This window comes from Lampetra planeri, chromosome 32, assembly GCF_965212315.1.
Source record: "Lampetra planeri chromosome 32, kcLamPlan1.2.h2, whole genome shotgun sequence".
Classification (NCBI taxonomy): Eukaryota; Metazoa; Chordata; class Hyperoartia; order Petromyzontiformes; family Petromyzontidae; genus Lampetra; species Lampetra planeri.
The window spans coordinates 11264473-11282587 of record NC_136138.1 but is presented as its reverse complement, the minus strand read 5'-3'; the positions used below and the strand labels follow the sequence as shown (position 1 = coordinate 11282587).

Genomic DNA, 18115 nt, shown 5'->3' with positions numbered 1-18115 from the left:
CAGCCCAGCTACACGGGGGCCACATGGCTTGATACATCTGTATTTTCCCACGAGCCACAGAACTCGCGTATGCACTGGAGGTGCCTCCGTCCCGTCACCGTGTCTCCGTGTTTTGTTCAGTACGAGCGGCAGTCGTCTCGGGCGTGAGCCTGAAATCTCCATGCCAATTTCGCTTCATGGGCCGCCTTCAGTGCCCTGAAGTAAAAAAAAATTGGGCCGAGCAGAAATACACCACCAAACGTGTCAATTAAACATTTATTTATAGATGACAGGAAGATTACATTTTACATTAAATTCAACAATAAACATTATATTTAGTTGGCGCTCTGGTCTTGGTCTTTTATTCGAAAGTATTTTTTGCGAAAGTTCTTCTAAGATGATATTCTGCGATAGACCTGCTCAACTAAAAAAAAATAACATTTATTTTATTAAAAAATTTAACCTGGCCAAATCCCTTAAGATGGAACATTTTGTTTACAAGGGAGTCGGAGGTGTGAACCGTCACGTGATATAGCGCGAGTACTCAGTAAAACGTGGATACACCACTTTTATAGCCAACGCTGAGTTCGCTTCGACTGGACCGCATTGCCACGGCAACACAGGTCGCTCGCTTCCCACTTACAGCACCAGGGTAACGTGACTGCACCAACCGCCTTTGTCTTTTTGTTTGTAGAATAACATCGTGACAGCTGTTCAATTTTGTAGACAATCCCAAGTTTTACTCCGCTTTTGTTTTTCCCAGCACCAAACATCGGCCGTTTTGAGCAAAGTGGTCGTGATGCTCACAGAAGCAACACTCTCCCTGATCCCGGCTTCAATCTCCAGCGCGACAAGGCCAGGGATGAACAGCTTTCGCTGACGGAAGGGCCGACAGTTTTGCAGCAACGGCAAGAAACGCGTTTCTGCAAAATCACTTGTTTCGCTCTGGATTTAGCAGAACTGGTAATACAGAGGCGGTGGCTTTCAAGTTCTTTCCACACTTGAGACAGTCCGAGCTTCAAAAAATAACAACGTCTGCCAGGACCGGGGAAAATGTCATGCCACAGAGTTCATGGAAGCAACTTTAGCCATTCGTTAAAATAATACTTTTTGAGCTTGTTCTGTGAGGACTCCGGTTATTAACGTCCATGTTTGGGGGGAGAGGGCACCCAGCAGGGCTTGAATCCTGGCAACTAACATATGATTAAAACAAGTTCCTAAATGTAAATGCATTCTATGATCTCAGCTTGATCACCAACGAGTGTACAAAAGATAATTTGAGCAATTGACATTAAACTTACTTAACAGTGCGTGACTGTGAGCCACCGAGAGTGTTGGGTATAGCGGGGCCCTGTTGCAGTAACTCCAGGAACAGTCCTGAACAGTAACTGCTTGTTTATTTACAGCAGTGAGTTTTACTTCAGCTGAAAACAATTACACTGAACAATTGCTTTATAAGACTTCTGATAAACCGTGGCTTAAGGCCAAGCCCTTTACGCTTCACTTAGCTTAATTGCACTAAGGGCAGCAGGCACGTTCTTCAGAGTAAAATGTGGCCCTGACATCAGCTTGGGATGGCCTACTCCGCAAGGCACCTACATTTCAACGCCCTTTCTGCGGAAGGCGCAATTACTGACGAAGGCTCTCCCTAATTTTTATGAGGCGAGCTGAATGGCTGGGTTTATCAAGAGTTGTAACCTCTAAAAATATAATTCTCAGTCAGTTGAGCACCACACACACACTGATTTAGGCTGTCATGGCTGTTTGGTGAAATGGTGGCACAAGGCTAAGCTCCTTATCCTTTACTATGGTTTAAAGGACTGACAAATGCACCGCAGTAAAAGTCATCATCAAAGGATGTTGCCATGCTATTCAACAGAAAATGATACATGCTACACACAGCCAAACTATTATATTGTTAGACAACAGTGAAAATTACAAGTCAGACACTTCAAATAAAATATAAATACATTTTCACATGGGAGAACTCAAGAGGGAGCTGTTCATGATAGCAACACACAGACGAATACACCGATGGAGGGCCACGCCATAAATCATCCGTCACTCTCACTTTACCGCAATTTAAAACGTGCATACCGTAGTTTTGTCGAACACCGAAAGTCTGCAATGTAAAAAAGAAATCATGCTAAGAGCGAATCCACGTTATTATCACCAATCCACAACACAGTTGTCAAAAGTTGACTCAAAATATTGGAGTGGAATGTCAAATCAAACAAAACAGGCAGCCTTTTATATGAGGGCTTCCTCCCCCCCCCCCACCATGCTGTGTAAGCCACAGTGGCTGCTTGATCGTATTCCACCACACTATCCACTGGTGGGGGTTTCTCAAGGGTGGGGGGGGGGTATCCAGGACAGGTTTAGATATCATTCGCTAACCACGGCTGGGAATAGAACTCAGGTGGCCAGGTTCACAGTGCAGTCCACTAAAACCACTGCGCCACCGCTTAACCCGTCAAACTCCGTGAATTAAAATCACATGGTCCCAAAAATGATATTGAATGTCATACGGTAATAATTGTGTAAAATTAAGTCATACAGGACTATGATTTCATACAGTTGAGGTCACATCTACAAATCACTTTTTTTACAACAAAACGATTATTATAAGGCTCTTATCAAACAATTGCCAGATTCGGTCATTAACGAGTAATGAATATGTCTTACACGTGTCTGTTCACCATTATAGTCCTTTAATGTTGTCTTGTAGAAGGCCCTCCTTGCATTTGCTTTGATATGACAGCCAGGACACGACACAGACTGCAGCACAGTGTATACTGCCAGGTAAATACTGCATTTGTGGACAGTCACTATATGTCACAGGACGGCAATATATCGACTGAATTATGGCACCGTTTCCAGAAGAAATACCTACGAATCCCTTTAGTGTCAAAAGAGTGGCACTGGGAAAACCTATGTGCGTGATGGCGTGCCAAAACCGATATTCTTGAAGGCCTCTCTCTGACACGTGCACTAAACACATACTCAAATACATATATCATCCCAGTTCATCATCAAAACACCATGTCGTCTTGCCATAGTACAATTTGATTGAGCTGTCAATAACAGGAAAGATCCTCACACCCAACTTTGTGTTTCTCTAACCTGGCAACCACTGACTGGTTGATTGTCACTGCCAGAGAGGAAACAGTACATCTTGATGTCATAATTCTTCATCGTGTCCAGCAATACACTGTAAGCAGTATAGTGCAGTATACACTCAGTATCCAAGGTATAATGCAAAAAAAATGGTGCATTGCATTGTCACAATTTTTGTATGTCACGCAGGGCACTTAACTAGCAGTGCCAAGGTACGTTATGAATACAATGAAGCACAATTAAATGTAACGTGTAAATGGCAGGGAAATTATGCATTTAATTCACGACTGTAATTTCAATATACTGTACATATATACTGTGGTCAGCATGTAAACTAATACTGTGTATACAAAAACATATATAAACTTAATGCAGAATACCGTATATGAAGATATGTTCACGATCTAAAGACAAAATATATTGTGCTTACAAGATCACTAATTGCACAGATCAGTATTAGGTGTAAAAACATAGGCGTTTCATACATATCTTACATTGTAATCGTATGGTAACTTGTCTTCATTCATTCAAAACCATCTTCAGCCTGGGGGACTCTACTTGGCTACATTGTATGTCTACATGCAATACTTCTAGATTTGAAGCTTTCGTGACTGCAAGGATTCATACTCTTAGATTTTTTTCGAAAAAACCTAAGAGTATACATGCAATACTCTCCATATGCCATAAGTACAATAATCTGGTTTAAAAAAACAACAACTCTCCAGTATGTGCTTACGTCGTGGCAAAGAAACTTATTTTAAAACGCGGGAGGAAAGTAAACAGGTCTTTACACACTTTGCACCTGAAAGAAGTTTGAAAAGGCAAATACAAAACTGAAAAGTACCCCATGTGAGCCCAATGTTCTCTCCAGAGTGACACTGCAAGCCGTCAATTTGAGAGCAAGGAAAAAATGAAACAACTTCAACTGATGGAACCTTTACGACACTGCGGCCGAATCGACCACAACAAAACTGACAGTTCAAAGAACATTAAATTGTACACATTAGATGCGTTGCGGTAATGTGTCATATTATTAAACACGTGTCACTTACTAAACTCTGCCATTGTTTAAACTGCACTGCCTTCCCCGTAAGTATATTAAAACGTTTGTTGCCCTACTCTATTGCGTGTGCAATGTTTCGCACAATTATAGTGTAAACTCGTGGTTATATCGCCCACTAACGTAGTGACTGCACACACATGTAAATAGTGCATAATAAAAACTCAACACATGGGGTGAATAAATATGTAAAAATTCTGCCAAAGGGATCCATGTCAATGGATGTGGCAATCTGGAGAAAATATCGACTCTTTGGTTTTGACTCAGCAAAAAATACAATCTTTGCTCCATCACATAAAAGACGTAAGCAATGAGAATTAGTGAATTCGTTGGGCAAACTGCATGCATATTGACAAGGCAGGTCCCTTAGCTGCACATCATCTCGGTGCATGCGTGCGTGTAGCCCAATTAAGAGCGATGCATATTTTATGACTTTACATAATTTGAGGAAGAGCAGTGACAAAATCATTTCAGATCATGCGCTCTCCCCAATTACGACAATCTCAATAGCAGCAGCCGTTCAACCCACCACTACCACCACCACCAAACAGACCCAAAAATAAACCCAATTGTTCTGATCATGTTAATCAGGATAACTGATGGTGCAGTACAGAAGCTGTAATGACTTGTGTGCATTGATCGGTGTTCCTAAAGCAGCAGGGAAAAGCAAAAGACCTCTTGAGAAGGGAAAAAAAAAATCAGTCACCTTATTAAGGCAGTGAGACCAATGCAAGCTGCATGGCACTGCGATGTCACGTGTGCGTGTGTTGCATGTGTATGTGACAGCACATTGGGGCAGCACAGGAAGAGGGCATCTGCCAGGCACCTCGGTCAGTGGACCGGCAAAGGCTTCTTCCACACTTCACTTGGCCTCAAAGTGCACCTAGCCTGACGCAGGTGCTCTGGCGATGTCGACCGTCAACAATTAGTGGCGAATGGAGGCTGTTGTTAATGCATTGCCCGTGATGCATTGAAGACAGCCGTCAGGGATGAGTGTATTTAAATGTGGGGATACGTACCCTACTCGACCGCTCCTGTCGTTGTTGTTGCTAGTGGTGGTGGTGGTGTGTGCAAGTGTAAATACAGCCATTCTTGAGTATATTAATTTCCCAAAGGCAACACTGTACGTTTATAAGCACGTGGGTTTATGCGTGCACTCGAGTGCTCTAAACAAGAGCGTGATGATGATGACACACTGGGAATTGCACACGCAGACTGTGCGCACACTGCACACAATTGTTACGCAAATACAACACACAAGTACACTACACACACACTCATATTCTACACGTGATTTACACTGCATTTTGAAAAATCATGTACACACGGTGAATTTACAATACACATTACACCTCAAAAGGAGTACACATAGTAAGTGCTCATTTACACACTCAGCACACAGCACACACAGCACACCACACACACAGCACACACAGTACACACCACACACAGCACACCTCACACACACAGCACACACAGTACACACAGCACACCACACACAGCACACACAGCACACCACACACACAGCACACTACACACACAGCACACCTCACACACACCACACACACAGCACACACACACCACACACAGCACACACAGTACACACAGCACACCACACACAGCACACCACACACACAGTACACCACACACAGTACACACCTCACACACAGCACACACAGTACGGCTCACACACAGTACACCACACACACACCACACACAGCACACCACACACCACACACACAGCACACCACACACACAGCACACACCTCACACACAGCACACACAGTACGGCTCACACACAGTACACCACACACACAGCACACACAGCACACCACACACAGCACACCACACACACAGTACACACCTCACACACAGCACACACAGTACACACCCCACACGCCCCGCGCACCTTCTGCTGCCGCCGCGCCATGTCGGTGGGCTGCTTGGCGTTGAAGGGGTGCGCTATGCACCGCAGCACGAACACGTACAGCTGCAGCCGCCGCCTCTTCTCCTCGTCCTCCCTCTGCAGCCGCTCCAGCTCCTCCTTCTCGCGGTCTCCCCCCGACGCCTGCGACGAGGGCGGCGGGCTCGGGCTGCCCGCCACGACCCCGGGACCCGCCACGACCGCCACGGCCGCGGCGGCCCCGGGAGCTGACCCCGTGACCTGCCCGGAGGTCAAACTCACGGCCACGTGGCCCGCGGCGGCTGCCACCGTCGTCGCCGCCGCCTTCCCGGTGACTCCAACAGCGGCGGCGGTGGCGGCAGAAGACGCCGCCGATGATGACGAGGAGGAGGAGGAGGCTGAAGCAGATGGACCCCCGGCCCCCGAGGCGGAGGGGACGACGGCGGAGGCGGCGGCATCGCTGGCACGGGACGAGGCGGCTCGGCCGGCCGAGGGGACCCGGGCAGAGGAGGTCGCCGCGTCCCCCCCCCGGGGTCGGTCGTGCACGTCCTCGGACTCCTCCTCGCTGGACGAGGGGTCCAGCATGGTGGGCTGTGGTCTCGGTGTGTCTCCTACACCCTACCTGCTCACCCTGTACACGTGTGTCTCTGTCTCCCCGGTGTCTCTGTTGTGCGTCTTCTCCCCCTGCCAGGGAGTCCACGTGTGTGTGTCACTGCTCGTCGTCTTCCCCCGGGTCTCCTACCCCTCCTCCTCCTCCGTGTGTGTCTCTGTCACTCACTGGGCTGGCTTCCTGTGCTGCTTCTCCCTATGTAGCCGTGTCACTCATTGATCCACTCACACTCTCTCTATCGCTGCTTGTTGCAGGCTGTGTGTCACTTTGCCGAGTGTGCTCCTCCTGTTCCCTTCACTGTTAAGACGTCGCCTTGCACGTGGTGCTGATACGTGTGTGCTGGCAATGTGCTGCTGCTGTGTTGTTTGTGGATGTTCTTCTAAGTGCAACACTTACATGTGTCTACGTGGCTTAGCACTGTGTGTGTCTAGCCAGCATGTGTAATGTTTATCTTGCCCGTTCAATGTGAATGTATGTGGCCTGCGTGTCTTGTCTGTGTATTATATGACGTGTTGTCATGCACATGCATGTACATGCCATGTGCTGTTACGTGTACGCACGTGTACGCAGTGTAATGTAAACCTGCAATGTCTATGTAATGTATGTCAATGCGATGTGTGTGTGCACAGCTATGAATCAATAGTGCTCATAGCATGCCTGTGTGTGTGTGTCAGTGCAACACTGCATCTGCTGTAGCTGTGAGCAGTCGCCCTTGCCGCTGTTGCGCCCTGTGGAAAAGTCAACAAAAGTGCCGTGCTCAGTCGACTTTGGTACTTTATCAGCAGATGCTGATTAACAACAACAAATTGTCATTGTTCAACAGCTTAAACGTGGTCAACAGCAGCACAAGCACCGCTTAGCAGCAGAGTGAGAATGTCCAACAGCAGCAGTGGAAATGATGGAACAAGCAGGGCGACTACGAACAGCAGGCACAGGCATCGTGAGTGCTCAGATAGCGACGCATGGAATTGAAACACTCCCACAGCAACAACAACTACAGCAGCAACTACAGCAGCAGCAACTACAGCAACAGCAGCAACTACAGCAGCAGCTACAGCAGCAGCTACTACAGCAGCAGCTACTACAGCAGCAGCAGCAACTACAGCAGCAGCTACAGCAGCAGCAACGGCAGCAGCAGCAACTACAGCAACAGCAGCAACTACAGCAGCAGCAGCTACAGCAGCAGCTACTACAGCAGCAGCAACAACTAGAACAGCAGCAACTACAGCAACAGCAGCAACAACAGCAGCAACTACAGCAGCAGCTACAGCAACAGCAACGGCAGCAGCAGCAGCAGCTACAGCAGCAGCTACTACAGCAGCAGCTACAACAACAGCAACAACTACAACAGCAGCAGCAACAACAACAGCTACAGCAGCTACAGCAGCAACAACAGCAGCAGCAACTACAACAGCAACAACAGCAACAGCAACTACAGCAGCAACAACAGCAGCAGCAACAACAGCAGCAGCAACTACAACAGCAACAACAGCAGCAGCAACTACAGCAGCAACAACAGCAGCAGCAACAACAGCAGCAGCAGCGAGTCGACACAGACGAGAGAGGACATCGCACACCACCAACAGCAGCTGGATGAGAAGACCCCAACAACAGCTGATTGGGCGGAATAATACAACAGCAGGGCACCGTCTGCACGGACACGGACAGCATCCGAGGTTGTCAAGCACAACCTCGTACACAACAACAGCAGCACATGGGCACAGCAGAGCGACAGCCACCACGCCAACAGCGACACGTGCAAGCAGCGGGTACTAACTACAGCACACTGCTGACAGGCATCGTGAGAGATGCACACACTCACACACACCCCGGCAGCAGGATGAGAAGAGACGAGCAGCAGCTCCAACAACACCAAACAACAGCAGCAGCAACAGCGACACGTGCAAGCAGCGGGTACTAACTACAGCACACGGACAATGCTGACAGGCATCGGGAGCGATACACACACTCACACACCCCGGCAGCAGGAGAAGAGACGAGCAGCAGCAGGCAGTGGAGACAGCTCTAACAACAGCAGCAACAGCAGCAGCCAGGGAGTGGAGACAGCTCCAACAACAACAGCAACAGCGACACGTGCAAGCAGGGGGTACTAACTACAGCACACGGACAATGCTGACAGGCATCGTGAGAGATGCACACACTCACACACACCCCGGCAGCGGGATGAGAAGAGACGAGCAGCAGCAGCAGCAGCTAGTGGAGACAGCTGCACCAACAGCAGCAACAGCCAGGCAGTGGAGACAGCTCCACCAACAGCAGCAATCACCAATCAGCAGCAGCAGCTCCAGCAGCAGCAGGTGTCGTCTGTCGTGGCGAGTGTGCAGCAGCAGCATCAGCAGCAGCGTGTGCGCTCCCCGTTATATCGTCTCACTCCGAGCTGCTGTTGCTGCTGCTGCTGCCTCCTCTCTCTCCACCCCTAAGACCCTCCTCCCACAGCCCTCTCTCTCTCTCCCCAACCTCTCCCCACCCTATCTCTCTCTCCCACTGTGTGTGGTGTGGTGGTGGGGGAGCTTTATTTTATTTATTTCCTTTTTTTGATATTTCAATGCCCTCGAATTTGCCACCCCGAGGAAGACCGCAAACGGGTCGCCGCTGACCGCACGAACGCGCTCACTGCGGTCGGTCAGAGTCGTTGGCTGCGTGGTGTGCGGTGGGTACACGTGTGTGTACATCTACTGTGTACACGTGTGTGTACATCTACTGTGTGTACTACACTGTGTGTACATGTACTGTGTGTACACGTGTGTGTACATGTACTGTGTACACGTGTGTGTACATGCACTGTGTATGGGCTGTGTGTACACGTGTGTGTACATGTACTGTGTGTACTACACTGTGTACTACACTGTGTACTACACTGTGTACTACACTGTGTACTACACTGTGTGTACATGCACTGTGTGTACATGCACTGTGTGTACTGCACTGTGTACATGCACTGTGTGTACTGCACTGTATGTACACGTGTGTGTACATGTACTGTGTGTACTGCACTGTGTGTACATGCACTGTGTGTACTGCACTGTGTACATGCACTGTGTGTACTGCACTGTATGTACACGTGTGTGTACATGTACTGTGTGTACTGCACTGTGTGTACAAGTGTGTACACGTGTGTTGTACCTGCACTGTGTAGACTGCACTGTGTGTACACGCATTGTGTGTACTGCGTGGAGTATGGGCTGTGTGCGCAGTGTGTACACGTGTGTACTGCACTGTGTGTACATGCATTGTGTGTACTGCGTGGAGTATGGGCTGTGTGCGCAGTGTGTACACGTGTGTACTGCACTGTGTGTGTACTGCGTGGTGTATGGACTGTGAGTGTGGTACATTGTGGCGTGTGTATTGCACAAAGTCACCTACCATATATACTACTGCAAAGTGGGAGTGCGGTCCATTGTGTTTGGGTATTGAATGTTAGCCTTGTGTCTTTTGTGTGTGTGCTGAATGGGGGTGTGGAGTGCACATGTACACGTATTGTGCCTTCACGTTGTCAGCAAGATATACTGCACGATGCATATGGACTGTGCGAGTGCTGTGTGGAGTATTGTGTTTTTGGATCGCGTGTTATCCATATGTATGGTTTATATATATTGTGGTGCATGGGGGGGGGGGTTCTTGTATTGTACCTGCATGGCATTAACTAAATACAGCGTGGTGTATAGACTGTTTATAGGGGGTATGCAGTGTGCATTTGGGAATTGTATACGTTATCCATATGTAGAGTGTATGTTGTGTGTGGGGCATGGGGTAATGTTGACTATTATCTTGGTATGTTATGTTATCAGTACGTATCTATTGTGTGTGCTGTGTGTGTATTTTAATATACAATGTGTGCATGGGGGTCGTGAGTGTGTGTGTATTGTGCTGTATATGTTATCGAGAGTATTGTGTGTGTGGTGCATGGGGTAAGTGTTGTGTACCGTTCATTGTGTATGTTGCCTGTCGTGTGCTGTGTGTATACAACACGTGTGTGTAGGCTGTGGCGAGACGACAGTGTGCTGTGTCATGGGTGACGAGTGTGAGGCATGGGGTAGTGTCATGTATGTTGCATGCGTGTTGTATGTATGTTGCATGTGTGTTGTATGTATGTTGCATGTGTGTTGTGTGTTACATGTGTGTTGTATGTATGTTGCATGTGTGTTGTATGTTCAGTACAACGTGTTGCATATACTGCATGGGGTGGTGGTGTGTATTGCGTGTTTACAATAAGTACAGTATGGTATCTCGTGTTATATTTCTGTATACAACATACGGTGTGTATATTACAGTGTGTGCATCATACGTGTTATGTGCTATCCCTAAAGTAGTTTATCATGTAACTTACAGTGTATATGTAATTGGTATAGCAGTGCAGTGTACATTCATGTCCTGTAATGTTATCTACTCAACATTATGCTATGTATAGAGATTATACATCGTATGTATGCCCATGGTATTTCATCTGTAATGTACATGGGGGTACTGTACAGTGTGTATATTACTATCCAGGATGATCCACATGTCTTGTTACCCCCCCCACCCAATTAAAAAAATAACAAATTCATATGCAAATAAAGTAACTGTTGAGGGGTGAATGAATGGGGGGGGGTCACAAGACATCTGGACCACCCTGTTACTATACTATATCTCGTCCTTGTGGCCCCCCTGAGCCTCGGGCGACACGTCCCGCGGGGTGCTTGTCCATGGACCCTGAGAAGATGATGATGATGGTGAAGATGGTGGTGATGATGGTGAAGATGATGGTGGTGATGGTGATGATGATTATCATGAAAGTCGGCGTAGTCGCCGCACTGTGTGGTGGTGGCAGCTTCAGCGCAGCCTGCGATGTCACCACGGCGCGCCCTGTCACACTCAGCCCGTCACCCACAGCACACGCGGCAGGGGGGGCTGGTGGGGGGCGAGTGTGGGGGGGGGGCGAGTGTGGGGGGGGGGCGAGTGTGGGTGGGGGGCGAGTTAGGGGGGGGCGAGTGTGGGGGGTGGGGGGCGAGTGTGGGGGGGGGCGAGTGTGGGGGGGGAGTGTGGGGGGGGGGGAGTGTGGGGGGGCGAGTGTGGGGGGGGAGGGGGAGCGCCGCGCTATGGCCACCCAGCGACGATTCTCTGAACCGTTCCTGGGCCTCCCCCCCTAGGTCCACTCGGCCTCTAAACGAGTACCCGGTGCGCGCTGCGTAATAACGTCGCCACTGGGGAGACAAAGGCGGCCGGGCGTGGTTGCTGACCACCCAGCCCCCTCGTGTGCGCCGTGCCGGCCTTCAAAGCTGCTGCTCGCCAACAGCACTTGCCCCAACAGTCCGTCACAGGCTACACGGGGGGCCTTTGTCTTGTTGTTGTTGTTGAACGATGCAGGCAGCCCGTTGTTTATTCCCGCATCGAACCGTAACAACCCCGAGTCACGGACTCTGCTCGAAAATAAAAACAAAATTTGTATTCCAATTAAAAATGTCGACTCGTGGTTTTCTGTGTGCAGTGTGAATCACTGTGTTGTTATAACAATTAAACCCGCAGATGTGTATGTGTGTGCAGTGTGAATCACTGTGTTATAACAATTAAACCCGCAGATGTGTGTGTGTGTGCAGTGTGAATTACTGTGTTATAACAATTAAACCCGCAGATATGTGTGTGTGCAGTGTGAATTACTGTGTTATAACAATTAAACCCGCAGATTGTGTGTGCAGTGTGAATTACTGTGTTATAACAATTAAACCCGCAGATGTGTGTGTGTGTGCAGTGTGAATCACTGTGTTGTTATAACAACCCCGCAGATTGTGTGTGCAGTGTGAATTACTGTGTTATAACAATTAAACCCGCAGATTGTGTGTGTGCAGTGTGAATTACTGTGTTATAACAATTAAACCCGCAGATGTGTGTGTGTGTGCAGTGTGAATCACTGTGTTATAACAATTAAACCCGCAGATTGTGTGTGTGCAGTGTGAATTACTGTGTTATAACAATGAAACCCCACAGATGTGTGTGTACAGTGTGAATTACTGTTATAACAATTAAACCCGCAGATTGTGTGTGTACAGTGTGAATTACTGTTGTTATAACAATTAAACCCGCAGATTGTGTGTGTGCAGTGTGAATTACTGTGTTATAACAATTAAACCCGCAGATGTGTGTGTGTGTGCAGTGTGAATTGATGTGTTATAACAATTAAACCCCACAGATGTGTGTGTGTGTGTTGTACTGCAGACATGACAACGGTCCATCCTGGCTGTGTCAACTTCGACGTGCACAAACAGTGCATTGTGTGTGACCCGCTGCGTGTCCTGCCGTGTTGGAGAGAAACACGACATTCAGTTAAAAGAGACACATATCCCTGTACGAAAACAGGACCCTGCGGGGTGGGCTGGTAGGAACGAATAACCAAAGAATATAAACATAATGTATTATTACACTTGTTAAGCCAGGAAAGCCCCACTGAGTCAAAAGGTTTTTGTAGGTTCCTGCCAAGTGTTTGCAGTAGGGGTCGATGTTGATACACGGACGGACGGACGATATAATCTATTGGTGGTCTGGTCCACTTCATTCCTACCAGTATAAGCACACAATCAAGTCTGCCTGGGGCCACTACTGTCACCCCAACACCACGTTGCCCACGCTCTTAGTTCTGCGTGACTATCAACGTTACGTTGATCGCGCAATGCCCTTCGTCCAGCGTCGTATTATCATTGTGGCTGCCCTCCGTGTGATGATTGTGCGACTGTTTGCGGAGGAGTTGTTAACCGGGGACAGTGCATGGCGAGGGAAGAGAGAGAGAGAGAATGTTGTCCAGGTAACAACATTGAGCCCCGGGTCTCCACTGCCAAATGCCTCCGTCACGTCGCCAGTTTAGCACGGTCCATCATTATCAGCGTTGGCGCAATGCATCCGCTCCAGTCAAGCGATTTGGCAAAACATTGATGGTAATGGGGGGGGGGTCCTGGTAGGGTTGTTGTGCTCTTGGGAGCTGGGGTTGCTGGATCACGTAACGATGGAGGCTTGAGACACGTGTAACTACACTCGCAGGTAAACGTGGCCCCTGCAGGAATCGGTGCAGAAAGTCGGGTGTGTGAGCGTCCAGGCTTGTGTGCGGTAAGACTGATATCCTCTCACACACCCGTGACTTTTAGTAGACACTGCGAATATTCACAGTCTACTTATTCACAAGTGCGTCATAGAAAGTCCATACCACCACGCTGCACAAGCCCTAACCGATGCTGTTGTGGACACATTTGTGCAACTACCCAAATTATGGACGTGGCAGATTGTCCCTCTGCTAATGGGGGTTCTGCCTCTCCATGCTTCTGTGCTTAAATGACACGCATTGATCTGAGCACTTGGTAATACAGCCATGTGTATATCTTTGGTCTGCAGTATTACGGCTTAATTGAATCTGTTTGGGGCTGAGCTCTAGAAAATAAAATAACCTCCCAGCAGCCCCCAAACCCCCCCCCCAGCCCCCACCAACGCTCAGGGAGGGTGGAGTTGGGTGTTGGGAGCTTGGAACATATTCCATTAGAAATTAAGCCCTGACTAGTATTAATAGTTATTGCTATAGTATTCATATTCAAGTATTCTGGTTGATGTGTAAAAAACAAGTTGAGTTATATGTTCCAGCATTACCATATATGATATTTCTTAGGACAAATTTAACAGTGAACCATGCCAAAGAGAGAGAACAACATAACATGTCAATGCTGTAACCAGATTACATCAAAAAAATGGCTTTGGCTGTGCCCATGAACCAGCTTTCTTAGTTTTTCCAAACATTTCACGGACCATTAAATAGCGAAAATGCTTTCACTCTGTATAGATTTATCTCATGCTGGTATATCCCACTGGTTTAATGTATGAATTTGTCAACATCCAATTCCTTGGTATTGCAGTGCGTCTGACCATACGTTTCCTGCCCGAATTTCATCGCCATAGGTTTACAGTTTATAATGATGTGTAGGAGCCCATAAATATAACAGCAATGCGGATATACTTTGAACTTTTATTCCCATTCAAAGGAGACTAAGAGTAAATTACCGAGGGCAGTGTTAACATTTTGATAACGAGACACCAAAAATGGCATCGTAGTCTCGCACAAAAATATTATATTGTCCAACAAAACCTCAATCGGTCTTTAGAATTTTGTTTTAGGATTGCCTTGCTTTAGGATGTCTGGTCAGTTATTTTCTAATAAGTCTTTCCATGCGATAATGTAATCTTAATCAGTCAATAGTTTTTTTTATTTTAAATTAAACTGAGATCACTGTAGTGAACTCAAATAACTCAAAACAGCAGGCGAAACCCCATTGAAGTCCCACATTGAAGTACTAATCCTTGAATTCCACTGTCGTCCCACCGGGACTCTGCTATGGCAGATTGGGGTTGCATATCTATCCCCTTTGTGCACTGGGATTGTTTGTGTCGGACTCCCGTGGTGATTTTGGACTCCGATGGCTTTTAGCGCTCCTAGTGGTTGTTCAGGGCGGCTGCAATGTGTCCGTTCAAAATTTTCCACCACCTCCCGTCAATCTTTTGTCATGCATCTGTCCTTCCCCCCCCCAACAACCCCCTAACCAAACTGATATTGTAATTATTCCTGTGAGTCGTGTAAAGCGTGTTGAGATGCAGCTGCTTTCAAGTGCACAATTAATGCATTTTACAACTCATCCTGGATTCCCTTTGTGTCCCACCGGATATGTGCTAGCCCGAACAAAGTGCAAGCCCTTTAGCGTCGACAACGGTCACAAAAGAGGATACAGCCATACGTTTGGAGCACTGGATGCGTTTCAGAATCAGAATCAATATTTATACTGGGGGAATCCGATGAGCAAAAAAGCAATTTTTCACAGATTCCAGTAGGGGCGGGTAAGAACGTTACAATAACAAAAACACGATAGTCGTGCAAAGTACAATAAATGTAAACAAATCACCCAAACACACAAATACAACTAAACCATCCCCATCCTACCAGGCAAAGCCCACCGTTGGTGTAGAACTTATTTTTCAGAAGCGACCTGGCCACAAATGATAGTTCAATAAAGTAGTTCATCATTTGGACATTTATCAAACCAAAATAATCTAAATGATCTCAATGCATGTTTTTATATCGCACCTGAAATATTGAGAAATTATTCACTCCTTTTCCACTGCAGGAGAAAGTGAAACATGCTGAGTGGGTAACATTGTCCGTGATTTAGTTCATATCCTTTCCAATATATAAAGGTGATAAAAAAAACACAATTCTTATGGTGTCAGAATACTGATGAAGCTTCAAAGTTCAAAATGTTTAGCAAGTTCTCTCATTGATTATGCATTCGTTTGAGTGTTGAAGTACAGTATTTACTTCGCAATATCGAACATGTCTTTTGTTGAAATATCCAGTTTTGTACGGAAATATATCTTCAAGTGTTATCACACCTTTTGTCCATGACTCATTGTAATTTCTAAATGTATTTTACATTCAAATGAATAAAGTATTAGCAATCTCAGATTTGCTGATGATGCAGTCATAATAAGATGCATTGTAAATAAATTACAGGCCTCTGCCATAAATCAGTGCAGCCCTGCTGGCAGAAGGGCCTTTCGTGAGAGCCAATTAAAGAGGTTATTTGGTCTACTCTTCCACGTTGACCAGATGTGTTGGAAGAGGTGGGCGGAACCCACACTTGATCCCAGGGCACGCGGTGGGGGGGAGGGATTTGAGAAACTTCCCCCATTGTTTCAACTTTCGTGCCGGAAAATGGAAATGAACCGGCGACCTCTGGATTTGCATGTCCAGTGTGCTCACCATGACGCAATGGCAGGCTACTGCCATGCCAATTTAAAATCCGCATAACGAGCTCAGAGCTCGCGATAGAGACGTCTGCCCCCTTGCACTCATTGGTGAGGGGAGACAATTTTAATGTTTGACTCTTTATTGTTCTTTTCACAAACTTAGCCGATCTTCAAAGTAGGCCACGTCTCGGTGCTAATTGCAAATGACATTGCAGTGTGAACTGCGACAATGAGTGGATTGGCAGACAGAGAAGTGGACCGAGCGTTTGACTGTTCAATCCGCCTCGTATTATACATTATATAACAGAATTACGGTTAGCGCAAGATTGCGATTACAACCATAGCCATGGATGTTTGATCAAACTTAAGGTTACCAAAGTTTGCGTAATGTTTATCTTGTTCGAAGACTTACGTGTGAGTCAGATGCCATTTGTTTAGTGCTGTTATCCCCTATCCCACCACATGTCCATTTATCCTTTTGCAAAATGTGAGTGAAGTATTCTTACGATCTAAGTGCAGCTTGCAAGGATGCAGAATCATTCGTCACTTGTGTAAGTTGAATTAATTTGACGTGGTAAAGCTGGTGCTGAAATACAGAGTAAACAATTCAGCAAGCCTAGGCCAAGTAAAACGAATTGTTATTATCGAGGGTAAATGCTCCGCATGGGTTGCTCTAGCGAAAAGTTACGCTTTTTTAAAATTGCCTTTATTTAGAAAATGATTAAAAATTTGATCAGATAATGAGAGTGGGAGCACTTAGAGAGATTCAAATCAAGACAGTTAAAGTGGTCACGTGAGCTTGTGAAACCAGAATGGGTCGAGTTTCCAAATTCAGTGAAAAAAGATCAATACATTGGAATATGATGGAAAATTCTTAACATTGTTGTTCTTTCCAAACAAATGTTATCCCAATTGCGCTAGTAAAAAATAACATCATATGTGGAACATTATTGCAAACCTATTCATGGCCCAGTCAGGGAACTACGGAACAGAATTGGCATGAAATGAATCAATGAGTATAGTACATTTTTCTGCTCACAGTACACAATCAAATTGTGCATGTAAATAGATTATTTACAATATATAATAGTCGATTCACCTGCCAGAGTTTTGATGAATTGTCCCAATCGAGGGTTGGGATTCGATTTATCAGATCGTGGAGAATATAGTGGCCATTCGTGGTTGTATGGGTCTCCATAATCCCTTTAACATTCGACAAATACAATAATAAAAACACACATTGATTACACAGTTCGATGCTTAAAAAGAGACGTTAATATGACTCTATGCATCGTGATACCTCTTTACATGCACTTTATATAAATATATATTTCAAACGTAATCAGCCACAAACACGAGAGAGGGATTAATATTACTTTATAACAAAGACAAAGGCATCCAAATTATCAGTTATAGAGCATGGAATAAAGAAAAATACTTTGGGTGGATAGAAAAAAAAATGTTTTACTTCGTTGCTTTTCCTCATTTCACTTGCTCATTGTCCTCAGTTACTCCATTATAAATCTTGATTTAAAGCTTTCGTGACTGCAGGGATTCATATTCTTGGTTATTTCGGCAAAGTCACGTAGAAGGGAAAGAATAAAATAATCTAAATATAAAACCAAAAAAATTCTCACGACGTTTCGACTGCAACACAAGCAATCATCATCCATTA

The 18115-nt window shown here is 46.3% G+C and overlaps 1 protein-coding gene across 4 annotated transcripts in view; it reads right to left on the bottom strand.

Moving 5' to 3' along the window:
- The window catches only part of LOC144729477 (calcium-dependent secretion activator 1-like), a 362783-nt gene extending 353666 nt beyond the window's left edge, over window positions 1-9117 (bottom strand). Inside the window, exons 1-2 of one of the 4 annotated variants that reach the window (XM_078609805.1) lie at window positions 8842-9117; window positions 6066-7397 (exon numbers count right to left, since the gene is read on the bottom strand). In XM_078609805.1, the coding sequence (XP_078465931.1) occupies window positions 6066-6644 (579 nt within the window). In that variant the 5' untranslated portion in view covers window positions 6645-7397; window positions 8842-9117. The remainder of the gene's footprint in view (window positions 1-6065; window positions 7398-8841) is intronic. The other 3 variants (XM_078609804.1, XM_078609802.1, XM_078609803.1) reach the window with 3 other exon arrangements.
- Between the last annotated feature and the right edge of the window lie 8998 nt (window positions 9118-18115).